The sequence below is a fragment of the Trachemys scripta genome, chromosome 11, assembly GCF_013100865.1.
Source record: "Trachemys scripta elegans isolate TJP31775 chromosome 11, CAS_Tse_1.0, whole genome shotgun sequence".
Taxonomy (NCBI): Eukaryota; Metazoa; Chordata; order Testudines; family Emydidae; genus Trachemys; species Trachemys scripta.
In genome coordinates, this window is record NC_048308.1 from 34,576,399 (window position 1) to 34,595,043 (window position 18,645).

At 45.9% G+C, this 18,645-nt stretch overlaps 1 protein-coding gene across 2 annotated transcripts in view; it reads right to left on the reverse strand.

Annotated features, from left to right (window-relative positions):
• Nucleotides 1-18,414, reverse strand: part of LOC117884794 (sodium channel protein type 2 subunit alpha-like) — a 140,957-nt gene extending 122,543 nt beyond the window's left edge. For both annotated transcript variants that reach the window (XM_034785594.1, XM_034785593.1), the window contains exons 1-2: nt 18,254-18,414; nt 10,202-10,526 (exon numbers count right to left, since the gene is read on the reverse strand). In XM_034785594.1, coding sequence (XP_034641485.1) covers nt 10,202-10,474 — 273 coding nt within the window. In that variant the 5' untranslated portion in view covers nt 10,475-10,526; nt 18,254-18,414. The remainder of the gene's footprint in view (nt 1-10,201; nt 10,527-18,253) is intronic.
• Between the last annotated feature and the right edge of the window lie 231 nt (nt 18,415-18,645).

Genomic DNA, 18,645 nt, shown 5'->3' on the forward strand with positions numbered 1-18,645 from the left:
GACGGATAGACCACTCGTGCGTCCGGAAGGACCTGCTGAGTCGGTCCGCTAGAGTGTTCTGGACTCCAGGGAGGAAGGATGCCGTGAGATGGATTGAGTGGGCGATGCAGAAGTCCCACAGGCGAATGGCCTCTTGGCATAGAATTGACGAACGTGCTCCTCCTTGCTTGTTGATGTAAAACATGGCCGTGGTGTTGTCGATGAGAACTAACACACAACGGCCACGTAGGAGATTGAGGAATGCTTGGCACGCCAGGCGTACCGCCATCAGTTCCCGAACATTGATATGCAGGGCTAACTGGGGTGCAGTCCACAGTCCCTGGGTATGGTGTTCGTTGAGATGGGCGCCCCAACCCAGAGATGAAGCGTCTGTGACCAGGTGCAGAGACGGTTGTGGAGCGTGAAATGGCATCCCCTCGCAGACCACACTGTGATCTAGCCACCAAGTGAGGGAGGCCAGGACCGAGTTCGGGACCGTGACCACCATGTTCAGGCTGTTCCAATGTGGACGGTATATTGATGACACCCAGGTCTGGAGTGGGCGAAGCAGAAGTCTGGCATGCCTGGTTACGTACGTGCAGGAAGCCATGTGACCCAGCAGGGTAAGGCACGACCTCACCGTGGTAGTTGGGAAGGCCTGTAGCCCTTGAATGAGGCTCGTGATGGTGCCAAATCGGTTGTCTGGCAGGATGGCTTGTGCACGTCTGGAATCTAGAACTGCGCCGATGAAATCTATTCTCTGGGTAGGTTCTAGAGTGGATTTGTCCTTGTTGAGTAGGATGCCCAACTCGTTGAATGTGTGCACTATTCTGTGGACGTGAGCTTGAACTTGCTCCTTGGTGCGACCGCGCACCAGCCAGTCGTCTAGGTACGGGAACACCTGTATCCCTTGCCGACGAAGGTACGCTGCCACGACAGCCATACATTTCGTGAACACTCTTGGGGCCGAGGATAGGCCGAAGGGAAGGACTGCAAATTGGTAGTACACCGTGTTTACCATGAATCACAGGAAGCGTCTGTGAGGTGGGTAAATTGAGATGTGAAAGTATGCGTCTTTCATGTCGAGGGCGGCGAACCAGTCTCCAGGATCGAGGGAAGGGATAATGGCCCCCAAAGAGACCATGCGGAACTTCAACTTTACTACGAATTTGTTGAGTCCGCGCAAGTCCAAGATGGGCCGCAGACCTCCTTTGGACTTGGGGATCAGGAAGTAACGGGAATAAAATCCCCTGCCCCTTAACTCTATCGGAACCTCCTCTATGGCCCCCATGGCCAGGAGCGTAGAAACCTCCTGTATAAGAAGTTGCTCGTGAGAAGGGTCCCTGAAGAGGGACGGGGAAGGGGGGTGGGAGGGGGGGATAGAAGAAAACTGGATAGCGTATCCCCTCTCCACCGTGCGGAGGACCCAACGGTCCGAAGTTATAAGGGACCAAGCACGGTGGAAGTGGGAGAGACGATCCCGAAAGGAGGGGGCTGGATCCTGGGGGATGACTGGGGCGCCGTCCTCGACCGCACCTTCAAAAGTTCTGCCTGGGGCCTGAAGGTGGTCTAGGTGGCCCCTGGTTCTGGCCGGGTTGAGGGCCGGTCCACCTTCTCCTACCACCTCGCCCTCGCCTCCGGGCCGAGTCTTGTCTCTGACGAGGCGGGGGGGGGTAGAAGCGGCCTAAATGGTCTGCGCTGAGGGCCCACAACATGCATCCCCAGGGAGCGCATGATTGTTCTCGAGTCCTTGAGGCTCTGCAGGCGAGAGTCCGTCTTGTCCGAGAACAATCCATGTCCCTCAAAGGGCAGATCCTGTAGGGTTTGCTGCAGCTCTGGAGGCAAACCCGAAACTTGAAGCCAGGAGATCCTCCGCATAGCGATACCCGAAGCCAGGGTCCTCGCAGCCGAGTCCGCTATGTCTAAGGAGGCCTGCAAGGAGGTCCGAGCCACCTTCTTACCCTCCTCTACCATGGCTCCAAACTCTCCCCTGGACTCTTGGGGAATCAACTCCTTAAACTTCCCCATAGAGTTCCAGGAGTTAAAATTGTAGCGGCTCAGTAGCGCCTGTTGGTTCGCCGCTCTAAGTTGCAGCCCTCCGGCTGAGTAAACCTTACGGCCAAACAAATCGAGCCGCTTAGCCTCTTTTGATTTAGGCGCTGCAGCCTGCTGGCCGTGGCGCTCTCGTGCGTTCACTGATGCCACCACCAGTGAACACGGTTGGGGGTGGGTATACAAGTACCCGTAGTCCTTAGACGGGACAAAGTATTTCCTTTCCACCCCTCTCGCTGTGGGTGGGATAGAGGCAGGAGTTTGCCATATCGTATCCGCATTGGTTTGTATCGTGCGGATCAGGGGTAACGCCACCCTCGATGGGGCATCCGCTCCGAGGATGTTCACGATAGGGTCCTGCACTTCCACTATCTCCTCCACCTGCAGGTCCATATTACGGGCCATCCTACGCAGGAGATCCTGGTGAGCCCGAAGATCTATCGGAGGGGGACCTGTACATGAAGTGCCCGCCACTGCCTCATCCGGAGAGGAGGAGGAAGATGCCTCCGGTGGTACTGGATCCAAGGGGGGGTCCTGATCCCCCTGCTCTTGGGCCGGAGCATCACCTGTACTTGGGTCTATGGTGTCAGGTGACGTGGACACGGAAGCCTCCATGCCCCCTGGCGGAGGCCGAGAGATGGTGGATTCTGGGGCCCTTCTAACCGAGTGACCCGAGCGAGAGGTCGATGGTATTGGAGCCCCTTGCTCCTGGTGGTACGCCCACGGGGTCCAAAACGACCAGTGAGATGGTCCATGAGAGTGGTCCTCTGCCATCTCCTGCCAATGGCCCAAGTTCCGTTCCTCGGCTTGCCCTTGAGGGGGGTATGCCGATCTCGACAGGTCCTCCGAGGAGCGAGACACCGATCTTGACGGCCATGGCGGTGCCGAGAGAGACGAAACGATCCCCGTGGGCTGCGGTGCTGCACGGTACCGGTCCGGAGATGATCTATCTCTGCGCGGTGCCGGCGAACGGTGCCGGGACCGCGATCGGTGCCGATGACCTCGTCGGTGCCGGGAGCCGGATCTGGACCTCGACGAGGACCTGGAGTATGCCCGGTGCCGGGAGCGGCCTCTTGACGTCGAGCGTCGACCGTAGCGGTGCCGAGAACTACGTCTCGACGTTGATCGGTGCCGACGATCATAGCGGTGCCGAGACGTAGAACGGTGCCGCGACGAAGATCTTGGCCGCGAGTACGACCGGTGCCGAGGTGATATTCGGTGCCGGGACTGCGAGCGGCGTGGGGACCTGCTTCTGGACCTGGACCGGTGCCGAGGTTCCAGCCCTTGTGATGGAGGGCGCATCAAGGCAGGTTTCCCCCTTGACTGGACCGGGCGAGTCAACGGTGCCGTCGGTGCCAGTGGTTGAGGCGGTGCCGGCTCCGTGAGAGCTATCAAGTCTCTCGCCGCCACGAAGGTCTCCGGAGTCAACGGGAGTTGTATTACCGCCGGTCTCGGTGGAGACGCTATCTGCACCGGACTCAACGGCCTCGGTGCCGGAGTCGACAGTGCTGGAGGCACCTGTTTCCGGTGCTCCACCGGCGCACTCGGCTCTACCCCCGGCACTGGGGGAGCCGGCGTCTTCGGCACAGAGGTCCCCGTCTTATGGGCTTTTTTATGCCCCGGGGATAATGACCGGCATCGAGGTACCTGCTGCGGTGCCGACGAGGTCCGGTGCCGGGGAGGTTTGTCCGACACCACCCGCGCTGTCGGCATTGCCGGTGCTGCTGGGGCACTGCGCACCGAGGTGCTAGGCGCCGGGGTCTGGCTCGTAGAGGGAGTGTCCGGGCTAAGTGCCGCCTCCATCAGGAGTTGCCGGAGCCGAAAGTCCCGCTCTTTCTTGGTCCTTGGTCTGAAGGCCTTACAGATCTTGCACTTATCTGTTTGGTGGGACTCTCCCAGGCACTTCAGACAGGAGTCGTGCGGGTCGCTCGTGGGCATAGGTTTAGCGCAGGAGGCGCACTGCTTGAAGCCGGGAGCTCTGGACATGAGCCCGGGCCCGCGGCCAGGGGAGAAAGGGGGAGACGACCCCCTTAGTCCCCTGGACTATAATAACAAATCTAACAACTTTAAGGCTACTTAACTATAAACTACAAACACTAGAACTATAACTATAACTACAACTGCGAATAACTAACTAAGCTAGGGAGAGTGGAGAACAGCTATGCCGCGCTCCACAGTTCCAACGACCGTCAGGGGCGGTAAGAAGGAACTGAGGGGGCGCCGGGTCGGCTGGGGTATATATTCAGCGCCATGAAGGCGCCACTCTAGGGGGCTCCACAGCCGACCCGCCGGTGTTGCTAGGGTAGAAAATCTTCCGACGATCGTGCACGCGGCGCGCGCACACCTAATGGAATGGATATGAGCAAGCACTCGAAGAAGAACAAGCATTTATAAAACCAAAGATCAACAGCAATGTTTAGTAATAGGTCATGTTGACTGGTCTTTACATGTTTACAACAGAATATATGAAAGTTTTAGTAGGGCTTAGTAGAAAAGAAGGAATTTTCTTCACTGGTGTCAGGCTTTTATATTGATCCCAAACCAATTAGTTATAGTCATTAACCATTTACTTTCATATGTATATTATTCATGAGGGAATGAGGCAGAGGGATGCTAGCTCTTATTTACTTGTCTCTTTCTATGTAGAACCAATAACAGCTAGTTAATAAGTATTAATACCTCTGAAGTTCATGCTATCTTACATATACAATAGGCTTTATTTGTTTAACCTGTCAATTTCATTTCAAGAGCAATTTTCAGTAACTGATATATCCAATTCATTTTTCAGTTTTAAAATTATGCTATAACACTTCACTGATCTTTTGAATTTCTAGTACAGATAATGATAAGCTATTTTCCTGATACTTTCCCTTAATTTAGAACTAATTATTTCTCACTAAACATTAGAATAATTAAAATGTCAGTTTTGATATACTTGTTCTAAATTTTGTAGAAATCTGGCTTGACAGAATTTAATTGGGATTTGTGTGAGGAACTCCATGTGTACTTAAGGGACTAGAATTCCCACACATGCATGGCACTGGATTGCAGTGCAGACCATCTACAGGTGCTATTCCAGCCTAAGGAAAAGAATACTGGCTACGGTTCCTGCATATACCAAACCCCAGGGTGCTTCGCAGCATCTACACCTTGAACTCATATAATGAGCGAAAACCTTATCTACCAATGCTGGCCTATTTGAAATTGGTGTGGAGACTTCCTCTGCATGGTCGTTCTGCCAGCAGCTACCTGCACAGCTGTAACGAATTGCAAGGGGCACAGAGGACCTTGTGCAAGACCTCTGCACTTGGGTGAATAGTAGGGTTTGTCTTCATTACCAGAGTAAGTTGACCTAAGTTACTCTACCACAGCTATGTGAATAATGTAGCTGGCATCGACATAGCTTAGGTCGACTTACCCCGGTGTCTTCACTGCATTGCGTCAACCAGAGAGCACTCTGCCATCCATTTAGTGGGTTTAGACCTTCTAAATCGACCCCTGCTGCATCGATTGTAGCAGTGTCAATCTCCCTGTAGTGAAGCCCAGCCTGTAGCCTTAGTATACTGTATTAGCCTTTATACTATATATAAACTAATATAACAGTCCAAATAACAGGTATGTAACGGCAGGCCCTAAGTAACTGCATACATCCAATTCTATGCATGAACACACATGCACAGGAACAGGAACACTTAGTTCAGGGAGCAGGAACTAGGAAACAAACAAGAACGGGGAGCAGGAAGCAATAAGCAGGAATATAATGCTGCTCCCCCCCCCCTTAATTTCCTTCCCTTCTTCCCAAAAGCTCAGTGGTGCTTTGCAGGAGGCACCAGGTGATAGCTCTGATTCAGCTTAGGAGATGGATCCTGTTGCTGTGGCACAACTTCCCAACTGGCCACATGACATCATATACTGAAAGAGTGTCCTCTTCCCTATCTGTTCTCCTTTCAGTAGCAGTATCTCTTGCTGGTTAAGAAGATGTTCTCCCTGTGGTAAATATACACACCATGCTCCATACCCTGCAGCCCACAAGATCACAGCATAAGTATCTAAAACACTTCCAGATCCTCGCCTAAGACATACTTCTTCTCCAGGATAGAATGCATGGAGTCTTGCATGGATATGCTCTCTGAGACTTGCATATTTCCTAATGACATGAATCAGCTTTGAAAATGGCGAAGGAATGGGATGAACCTCTCATCAGCATAGACAACTTGGTTTCCACAGGTCAGTTGAAAAGCCAATAGAATGGGGTTTCTCCAATACTTTCATGAGCCATACTCTGAACATCCTCTAAACCATGACACAGTGCAACAGGGAAGGATGTATCCTGACATTCCTCCAGCATGCCATCTACATGCTACTTCAGAGTCCCATGCAGTCTCTCCACTATCCCACTTCTTTGAGAATAGTACACAGCAGATTTATAATGCACTGTACCAATACCCGTCAGAAAAACCTTCAAATTCTCTTGATACAAAAGGGGTCCCCCTTATCTGAAACATCATAAATAAAGTGGTTAAGAAAGAAATGAGCTCCTTTGAGGCGTCTTGTGAAATTATGACTGCAAAGGGGTAACGTGAGTAATAGACTATAATGGTCAACAGTGCCACACAGTCCAATTGAGCAGCCTATAACATACACTTCAATTCTCTCCCATGGTCTGTCTATGACTATCAGTTACAAAGGAGCCAGTAGTTCTATGCATTGTGCAAGCTAAGCACGCCTTCACACAACAATCTATATCTGAATGCAGCCTTGCCCACCAAGCATAACTATGCAGAAGTTCCTTCATCTTTGTAACTCCCAAGTGTCTTTCACGAGCCACATCCAGGCCTGTTTGTTGCAACGCTGCTGGGATGATCTCCCAGGCTCCTCTGCATGTCAAGTAGCGCGTCTTTAACATGGGCTCAAAACAAGTTTTATAGAATATAGCCAAAATTTTCTTAAGGACTGGATCCATCCAGTCCACTTATACCTTGCACAGTTCACCATCTTGAAGAGTGGGGTCAAGCAGTCTGCCTTAAGTCAATTGGCCTATCTTTCAGTAAAAAGCATATAGTGTACTCTGCTGTTTCTGCATATGAGGGTGCCAAACCAGCAGAGTTTCTTCCAAGAGTGTAGGCATGTAAGTTACACCTTTTATTTGATGTGTACCAAATCAAAGTCATACTGCTGCAACTGAATAAACCACGGCAGCAGTCTTACACTCAGCAGGTCAATGGCTTCATGCCAGAGGCCCAAAATAGGCACATGATCAGTTTCTAAGGTGAAATGTCTTTCCACTAAGTTGACTTTGAAGCATATAATAGCAAAAGAATTTTAGATCAATCTGGGAATACTTTGCTTCCATCGAGATAAGAGTATAGGATGCAAATATAACCAGCCATGCCTCCTAGAGCATAACTGTACCAGTCACGAATTACATGCATCAGTCTGAATCATTATGGGTTTCCATGGATCAAAATAAGCATGGGATTGGATCCCACAGAAGGCTTGATGCAGGGTTTCAAAACATTGCTTTGCTTCTTTAGTCCAAAAGAATTGTCCCCGGCCCTGTTAAATTCCACAGCAGCTTGGCAAAAACACTAAAATGGAGGAGAGGATGGTCTCCTATGTATTAAGCCAGGGCAAGGAATAAACATAAACAGCTATGATCAGTGGGTAATGGTAGCGAAACAACAACTTGTAGCCTTTCAGGTGTCAGTTTCATACCATTGGCTGACAGAGAATGCTTAGAAACGCTACAGGATCTTTTGCAAAACTACACTAGACCACATTCAGCTTTTTGCCAGCTTCCTGGAGTCAAGTTAGCACCTGATCCAGAATAGCATTATGCTCAGGAAGGGTCTTTGGAAAGACGACAGTGTCATCCAAATATCAATATGCACCCTGGATATTATCAAGGAGCTGAGAGACCACTCTCTGAAATACCTTAGGAGCAGAGACTAAGCCAAAAAGGAGTCGTTGATACCAGTACCTCCCAAATAGCATGCTGAAAGTCAATAACCACTGCGAACTTTCAGCCACAGGTATCTGCCAATAATCAGATTGGTAATCCAGCACAAAAAAAACCCAGCATGTCATCTCTTTGAAGGTTAGCAATTGAAACCATTCACATTTCACATACTTATTAAGTACCTAAAATCTGCGCACTTCAAGTGTCACCATTTTCCTTGTATACAATCACATGGGTAAACTACAGTCTGTGAGCCCTTCCATCTCCCAAATGATACCATTATCTTTCATGAGCTGCAATTCTGCTCAGATCTCGTCTACAAGTGCAGGAGATACACAACATGCAGGCAGTGCAGATGGCTTGGTGTTTGAATCCAACTGCAGAGAATACATATATCCCATGGACAAAACACTATTACCATTAAATAAATCATTGGGTCTCTGAACAATACACTGGGTATCCCTTTCTATTCTGGCTGACATTAACACAGGACACCTAACCTGTGGTTATTTATGCATAACATCAAGCTGCAAGCAGAGATCATAGGACAGTAATGGAACAGCATCTGTAGCCCCCCCCCTTTAACAATGTAAACTTTGAAGTCAAGGCTATGCCTTTGTAGAACCCAGAGCTTACAGCTTCACCCACTGTCTGTAAAACATACAAATTTCCAAGCTTTTAGAATAATTGTAGTGAGGCTAGTGTCCAGATTAGTGTTCTCCCCTCTGGGTTAGTTCATAATCTCAACACCTTTGTCCACCATGAACTTCAGCAGTGTATCATTAATTTCTACAATACAGGATACCAGCTCTAGCACCTTGCCATATGAGAAGGTCATAAAGAAAATATCAGAGTCCTGGGTAAAGGTGATCTAATGCAACTTCACATTCACGGTATGCACTTGAGGTCTCAGAACATTGTGAAACAGTGTACAACAGCACACTAATGTCAAGTGTCCTTCCTTCCCACAAGACCAGCACATAGCAGTTCTACCTAGACAGGCAAGGAAATTGGCCAAGTGATCCATACTACTATAGTGGAAACACTGAGGAGCTGTCAACTTTCGTTGCCGAAGCTGTAGGGCAGAAGTACGTGTGTCATGTGATTCTGGAAGATGGAAGTAGGAGGAGTGGCTGATGGTTTAAGCGTAGACAAAAAGGTAGCAGCAGTCTGAGACACAGAACCCCTTTCACCTTGAGCCCTCTCAAATGCCTCACTCTTAACAACCGGGGGATCAAAAGTTAGAATTCTAGCATCTTCAGCCAGTAACCATTTGCCCAACTGGTCATTTGCTACATCAATCACAAAAATATCTCTGAGCATGATCATCATACAATCCGCAAATTCACAGACCTAAGCCAACCACTGCAAACATGCAAACTCATATACAGTTTTGTTGGGCTGCTGTCGACCATCAAAAAACATTTTCCTCTTTAGCAGAACAGAATCTCCAGTCCCAAAATACTTGTTGACATTCTGCACAGCCTGCCTTCTCCCCTGAGCATGCCACGTTCCCGCTTCTCCCCCCTCCCTCCCACAGCTTGTTATGCCACGAAACAGCTATTTCGCGGTGGCAAGTGCTGGGAGGAGAAGCGGGGATGCAGTGCACTCAGGGTAGGAGGTGGAGGCAGAGGTGAGCTGGGCGAGGCAGGGAGCTTGACTGCCGGTGGATGCACCCACCAATTTTTCCCCATGGGTGCTCCAGCCCCGGAGCATCCACGGAGTCAGCGCCTATGGTAATTACCATGAACCAGATAAGTCAGCAACAGCCTGAACAACAAACAGTATAACTATCCAAATGCCAGGTATGTAGCAGCAGGCCCTGAGTAACTGCATATATCCAACACTATGTGTACACACACGAACTGGAACACTTTGTCCAGGGATCAGGAGCCAGGAAACAAACAGGAACAGGGAGCAGGAAGCAATAAGCAGGAAGGCAAACCACTCCCCCGCCCCAACTCAGACGGCAAGAACTCTGAGGACTATATGGCCATCACCGAAAAGCAGTGTATCCTACCAAAAACGGAACATTTACAAATAAATTCATACTGTGGCCACAAAAATCAATTTGTGTCTGTGACATCACAGGACGTACATAATTTTCATTGAGGCTGCCAAGCTGGCCACTCCCATGCTACAGGTTTTAAAGTCTAACAGTGCATTAAATTCAACAGGTACAGCATAAAAATAGGCTTAGTAAATAGCTACCTTTTTATTGATGTAATATGGGTCCAGGTCCTCCAAGGGTTCGGACACCATTCCCGGAGGTATGTCGCTATAAATAAATGGGAGTGTCTTTCCTGCTTCCAAGTCACTATTTGGCTTTGGGCCATTTTCTTCATTGACATCATCATCTTTATGGTCTTCTTTGAGACGATTAGCCTTTTCTTCAGCGATACGTTGTTCAATAGCTGCAAGAGACTCTCTAGTGAAGTAGAAGAAGCTGTCAGGTCCCGGTGGTACCAGCAGTGCCTGCGCCATCTTTTCATTCTGCAAATTTTAATTAACGTTTAGCCTCTTGTATCAGAAAGTTCTAGAGAAACAGAAGAAAAAAAAAAGTTAGGAAAACAAGAATTCAACAGGAACAAAAATCAAAACACTCCCTGGGGTTTATTTAATGACTTATCTGGTTTTACCTACCAACAACTGAAAATGCAAACTATCTAAAACATTAAGGTTGAGATTTTTCAAAGACACCTGAGGAAACTGGGTGCCTAACTCCCATTGGCTCCTTTGAAGATCACTGCATAAGGATCCACTTCTGCCACAATATCAATGGGATTTATCTCCTGAGAAGCAGGGGCTGCAGGATCAGATCTATAGCAGAAATCAAACTCTTGAAAATAATAAAGTTTATGTCATCAATACATACTATTAGTTTCTGGTATGTATTTAAGTTACCTACTTAAAATATGAATGGACAGCTACAAATAATGACTAAAATCTTTACTGTTATCTGCCTCCTACCCTCTCCTAAAGCATTGTACAGTAAGGGACTTGCATTACTTCACAGCTACCTAATAAAAAGCTAACCACTTAAGCTTTTCCATTCCATTCAAATTATATCTTTGGCATAGTGACACTGATTCTTTTTGGTAAAACAGGAGGGGAAGCATTAGGGACTTCACAGCTGAAGCCACTGAAATTAACAAGAGACTGTGGCCAAATTTGCATGAAATGTATCACTTCTCTTGCCTGAGGAAAACCCAAGATAATACAAACACAATTTTTAAAAAAGTCTGGAAAACTCAATCAGATTATACATACAATCTCCATTGCTAGTGTCACAACCCCTTGATCTGTCTGTACAGACAGACAGCCTTATAGGTCACAGTAAACTGTGCCGTATCCTCTGCATATACTTGGCCTGATTTTCACAGGTATTAACTACCTGCAGTTCTCACTGGCTTCCCCAGAACCCCTGGGTACTGAATTCTTCTGATGATCAAGCCAACTTCATAACCAAAGGTACATTGAGATAATGAGAAAAGTTCATAACTTGACAATCAGCTTTACTTCTTGTAGTTCTGAATGTTGCAAGTAATAAAAGCTAATACCATTTGTTTCCTGAAGTGACCCAATAATTCCAGCAGCCCTGTTAAGAAAAATAATTTATTACAATTGCCATTTGGGAGACGCCAATCCCACAAAGACTTGTGTCTGTATTTAACTGTACACTCCGAGTTGTTCCATTGACATCAATAGTATTACTCACAGTGCATAAAGCTAAGCACATAGTTAAGTCCTTGTGATATTAGTCCAATGGTTGGAAAACAGTTTCCAATATAGCCCAGTTTTTATGCCCTGGGAACTTTCCAGAATATTCACCATTAGGGCTGAACTTTTCCATGCTTTAATCTCAATAAAAAAATTTTTTTTCTGAAAGCTTGACCAAATTTCCGTCAGCCATTTTTGAGCAGAACTCTCAGAAAAGCAAACAAATTTAAAAAAAACAAAAACAAAACAAAACTCACTTTCCCCATGAAATTCTAACCACACCTTTTATAAACAGGGTTACAGCAAAAATGGCGCAAATCTGAAACTGGGCATGAATAGAATTTTCAAGGAGGACTCATGCCTTTGTTTACATAGAATGGCAGAGAGAATTAAAAATGAAAGTTATAATTACTTAAAAAAAAAGTGCTCCTGAGCAGGTTCAGCAATAGGCGTTTATTTTTTCCAAGATGAACTAAACACTGAACATTTCAGCCCAAAAGATGAATATTTTGAAAAGTTGTGAGCATATGAAAAAACAGGGGGTTTAGAAGGGATCTCATTTTCCAGTGTAACATTATTCAGTGCACCATATAATAAATGTATTCAAAGCTACACCATTTATAAGAATAAGAGTTTGGACTGAACTAATTTCAAATACCATAGCCAAAATAAGCAAGGACTATTCAGCCTTGTAATTCATCAATAGTCAGGAAACAGGGGCTTACTAAATTCCCTGGTTTCAACTGCAGTCCTAGCTGATGTTTGTCTAAAGCAGAAAGTCACAACACAATCTGACCTCTAAACAACAGGAACACTGATTTAATGCAAAATCCAGATAAACCAATGAGCACAATATGGATGAGATTATATCTTCACATAGTTCAGTAACAATATAGTAGAATCAAATTAAAGGAAAAAGGTCCCCATTTCCCTGAACCTGAAAGTATGATAGATAAAATTATATTACTAGAAATAAATGCAAAATATAACTGCAAATTAATTTGATCATTATCACTGGTATATCTGAGCCTACCTGTAGTGCCCAAATTGTGTTTCTGTAAAGTTATTTTATTTGAGACACTGGACATCCACTATAACTGATAGCAGATTACTTTCCACTCTGCTTTAAAAATATCAAATATATGTTGAACTAATACTCTTTTTTGTTAATCATCACCATGATGAATGCTGCAAACCTCAAATGCAACAGCACAAATGTCAGAAAACAGGAACAGTGTCATATATTTCAGTAACTAAGAACAGATAAAATGTGCACGTTATCTACACTACTGGGTAAGTCGACCTAAGTTACACTACTCCAGTTACATGAATAATGTAGCTGGAGTTGAGGTAGATTAGGTTGACTTACTGCGGTGTCTACACTGTGCTGCATTGACAGGTGATGTTCTCCCATCGACTTATCTTACTCCTCTCATTCTGGTGGAGTACCGGAGTCGACCAGAGAGTGCTCTGCAGTCGATTTAGAGGGTCTTCACTAGACCCGCTAAAACAACCCCTGCTGCATTGATCATAGCAGCGTCGATCCCCGGTAAATGTAGACATGGCCCTAGTCCACTCAAGTGGCACACTTGATGTCTTCTGCAAGCCTATTAACAGTAATACGCAGATGTGGACTGTGCTTGGTAATGTAAATTTCCTATTGTCTCAGACACCACAGAAAGAAATACAAGACACCAGGAATGTGGTTGGTTTAACACACCTTGCAACTATCCAGCAATAATTCATCCTGCCTTTGAAATCTGTTCCACCTGGTGGAGGGCCACTGCCAGCCAGCCACCCACCCACCTGGTCAACCTGTTCCAGCACTGTTGCTGGGACCCCATTGCTCTCCTCTTTTACCAGCGATAAGGCCATGGGGAAGAGAGAGTTTTCTCCTCACTAAGGCAGACATAGGAGCCCCGTCCCCATTCCCCAAGTTCTTTCAGAGATGCTTTCTCCTAATCTACTTCATTGGGGAAATCGGCCCACTATGGAATGAGCAACTGCACTGGGCACTTGGCAAATTTCAACAAAATGAATTTAACAACCTACCCTATGCACTGAGCTCTTGGGCTGCTGCGGGGAAGTGAAATAACCCCACCCTGTGAGGGAAAATTTCCTTCCCAGCCCCAAACAAATGGCTAGCAGAAGCCCACTGCAAGGCCCGCCAAACCAGTCCTACCCTAATGTCATAGGGAGGAGGAGGCTTTTCTTCCTAGCAAAGAAAGCCTTCCCCTTGGATGCATAGGAACCAACAAACTTATGTACACCCTCCTGTACACCCAATCAATCAGTCACAAAGCTCCCACCCTCAAGCCCATTGTGGGAGGGGGTTGTGCAAATCTTAAAGGGGCCAAAGCTTCCTCATCTCTGAGGCTAGAAAAAGGATGGAAGGTATGGTGTAAACCCCTGTTCACTGGACACTACTTCTCTGCTTCTTTGCCCAGGAAGTCAGTTTGACATTATTATAGTATTTTAAATACTTGGATTGTTTTTAAAATAATCATATCATAAAGAATTAAATAAATGAATGTGATTCTCTCCCAGTACAATGTATTTCTTTGAGTCTCTGCTAATCAAGGCAATAGTTTAATAAGAATGTTTTCTAACTCCAGCAGGGTGTACAAATTAAAAGTATTCCACTATAATAGAGGTATTGTATTTCCACACTGTTCTATACAATGTGTAATATTAAACAGTCTCAAAAAACCTACCAATATGCAGATTTTCATAATATGGTATTAATCTGCAGTATTTATACTTCATATGTCATGTATTATACTAATAGCCTAATAATTTGCTTTGTTTTTAAGAGTAATTTGTGTAGTAACAATAAATCTAACACCTTTTTGGACTCTCATAATTCCCTATGGTCTTGTTACGCTGAATGATTGTTACATAATTATTAAATTTTCATTCTTTTCAATTTTATGTAATTGACAAACAAAGGAGTTTAAAGAGAGGAGCCTAGGGCAGAGTTTGGATTTGCCTTGGTTTGCCATGGCAACACTTTCACCTCCCTGGTGGCAATCTTACCCTCCTCCCTCCAAGTGATGTGTAATGTTGAGGTTGTACAGGTGTGATGATAATAGCTGTTAATCTCCAGATCTCCAAAATACAACATTATTCAATATAAACCTCTAAAGCTGACCAACCCATTAAAAGTCTGGTTGGCGGCATAGCGGGGTTAAGGCAGGCTCCCTACCTGGCTCCACGCAGCTCCCAGAAGCTGCCAGCATGTCCCTCCAGTCCCTAGATGCAGGGGTGGCCAGGGAGGCTCCGCGCACTGCCCCCGCCCCAAGCACCGGCTCTGCAGCTCCCATTGACCAGGAACTGCAACCAATGAGAGCTATGGGGGCAGTGCACCTGCGGGCAAGAGCAGGGTGCGGAGTCACCTGGCCACACCTCCGCCTAGTAGCCAGAGGGACATGTCGCCACATCCCGGGAGCTGCCGGAGGTAAGCAATGCCCAGAGCCCACACCCCGAATCCCCTCCTGCACCCAAGTTACCTCCCAGAGCTTGCTCCCCACATCCCACTCCCCTGCCCCAGCCCTGAGCCCCCTCCAGCACCCCAAACCCTTAATCCCTGGCCCCATACCCCCAGCTGGAGGCCTCACCCCCTCCCACAATCTAGCCCCTGCCCCAAAATTGCCCCTTAAATCACAAAACAGAGCCAATTCTCAAAATAATTTTACAATTACATAATATACATTCATATATTTCAAAATCTGAGTATTACATTTAATAAATCTCACTTAAACGGCTATTATTTACATTGGTGAGTGAAGTAACATTTTCCCTTTGGCAGTGAATAAATATTACTCTTAAGTACTGCAGATTCATCCATCTGAACTGGATTTATTAAGCAACATTTAGGCAATGTATGTAAGTGCCAAAATATCACTGTAATCATCTGTATTGATTAAATTAGTGGTTAGCTCACTTACCTGCTAACTGCATGATTTCACTATAGTCATGAATTTTTATAAGTGACATCAGTATTATTACTGATTTTAACTTATAGCAAAAAACACCCCAATCCTGGGTAGTTTTACATAATTTAAAAGGATACAAAAATATTAAAAATTAAAAAATAAAACTCTCTATGGTAGGCTGAACTAGATTGAACCCCATCCACATTAACAAATCAACCAGACAAAAACTATGCCTATATTCATCTCACCCTCTCATAAATGTTCCTGCTTTCAACTCTCACTATAATCCAATAAAAAAAAAAAAAAGGATCTTGCCGCATGTCCTTGTAGGTGAAGAAACTTGAGCTATTTCTGACCTAATGGGTGGGGGAATGACTAAATTCCAAAGTCAATAACTGTTCAAAAGAAGGGTCCTGCCACCATCATCCCTTTTTAACTCAGGGGAATGATACTCCAAGTGCCTCTGCTGATCACAGGTGTAGCAGTATTACAGGGCTCTATATGTGAAAAACTACAGCTTAAAACTGACAGGCAGGCAATGCAAAATTATAGAATAGCATGTACCTTCAAGTGCAAAACATTGCTTACCCAACCGGCAGGGCCGGCTCCAGCGACCAGCAAAGGAAGCGGGTGCCGGGGGGGGGGGGGGGAGTTGGAAGGGAGGAGAGGGAGATCACCGGCACTTGGGCGGCGGGTCCTTCGCTCCCTCTCTTCCTCTTTGGCAGCACTTCGGCAGCAGCTCAAAGATGAAGAGAGGGACCCGCCGCTGAATTGCCGCCGAAGACCCGGACGTGCCGTCTCTTTCCATTGGCCGCCCCAAGCACCTGCTTCCTTTGCTGGTGCCTGGAGCCGGCCCTGCCAACCAGAAGCCTCATTCTGCACTGCCTTACATTTCTGAGTTGTCTTAAAGCAGTGTTTCCCAAACTTGGGATACCGCTTGTGTAGGGAAAGCCCCTGGCAGGCCGGGCCGATTTGTTTACCTGCCCCGTCCGCAGGTCCAGCCGATTGCGGCTCCCACTGGCCGCAGTTCGCTGCTCCAGACCAATGATTGCTGCTGGAAGTGGCGCGGGCCGAAGGACATACTGGCCACCATTTCCAGCAGCCCCCATTCGCCCAAAGTGGTGAACTGCGGCCAGTGGGAGCCGCGATCAGCCGGACCTGCGAACAGGGCAGGTAAACAAACCAGCCCGGCCCACCAGGGGCTTTCCCTACACAAGCAGCGTCCCAAGTTTGGGAAACACTGTCTTAAGGTGTTGCCCCATACCAAACATGCCACAGTAGTGCAACATCAAAACTGAATGTAACGTATCTCGTTTTTTAAAGTCCTAGATCTAATACATAATGCCATAGTATTTCTAATCCAGACCTTTTTTAAGACAGGACCACTTTATCTTTGAGTTTCTTATGTTAAAACCTAGGACTGAACCAAGTAACCTCACATTCGTATAATATGCACAGAAGAATCACCACTCCATTTAACTTCAGTAAGTACACAGTAAACACTATTACATTCAAACTTTTCACTTTTTTTTTCTAAACAGACCCTACAAACCAACATGAAGAAATCTGATTCTTTTCTGTTTCAGTGACAAAAAACGTAGCACCGAGCCACATGCAGTTCTCTAATGCTCATATGGTCCAACACTGTCAGGAGCTGAATGCATGCTGAAAGCTCTCACGGTCACTTCAATGGGAGTTGAAAGTGTTCAGTACCTTACAGAATCAGTCCTTTAATGAGAGGAAAAAGTGGGGCAAGTCTGCAAATGCAGCTTATGTCATGTCTGCCAACTGGTGGTAAACATTAGAGCAGACTCAAATAATGGGATACTCCCTCCAGTGTCTGAATCGATTGTGGGTGTGCCCTGCACATTACCGCTGCAGAAAGGCACAGCTCTTCTAGATAATCCTAAAGGGACATTCCACTAGCAAATCTAGTAGGAGCTGCACTAAAGCTGTCTCAACTACCAGTTGCTCTTTGCATATTTTTCTTGGCTTTCCTGTACTCAACATGGATCCAATGCAGTAGAAATAATAACATGTGGCAATCATTATGTTTACACAACAAGAGGAAGTGATTTGTTCCCCTTGCTACAAATCATAAAGGATAGGTGCAAGAAAAAAGACCAGGTGAGCTAAAGAATTATTTTGCATCAAAACTTAAGGGCAAAATAAGACCTACAATTGGTGGGCACTGATCAGAGGCAGTGCAGTATGTCTGAAGTAGAGGACAGCTTTTATATATTTGAACCAACAAACCACAGCTCCAGGACAATTGCAGCTCAGGGCTTCCATCTGTAATACTTGTGGAATTAAAAACAAGTTCCCTATAGCATAATTATTTAAAAGTCAGTGTACCAAATTCAGAGTTGGTGTGAAATAGATGCAAAAAGTGGTGCGAAGTGGATTTACACCTGCTTACATCAAGCCTGAATCTGAGCCTAAAGTCTTATTCTACTTTTCTAAAAATAATTTTACAAATATTCCAATTTTATAAATTATTTTCCAAGTGTCTTAATGCATCAGAAATTAATATAATTAAATAAATTTTCCTCCCTCATTCCTGTTCCCAATTACAAGTCTATACAATAAAATGTATTCTCCTACTCACTGTTTGCCTGTTATTTTAGACTTCTTATTTGCCAGAATTCCACTCAAAACTCTTTTTCATCAAGATGCACCCTGAATTTTACTTCAGTTCCCAGTGGTAATGTTCTAATCATTTTAACTCTGGCTCACGTCTCCCTCTAAGCATCTTCTCTTCACTCTCCCTGCTTTCTCTTGTAATCTTTTCTCCCAAACACCACAAGCTCTGTTCAAGCCTCTGAAAATCTGTCGCTGAGCAACAAGCAAGCAGAACTAGGATGCAGCTATCATTTCTTAAAGGTGCAACAACCCTTTTAAAGATGATAATTTTACATTTTCCCATCTGACTGAGGCATCAACATAGTATCCTCGGAGACCAACTACCTATGATTAGAAATGCTTTATAATTCATATAGG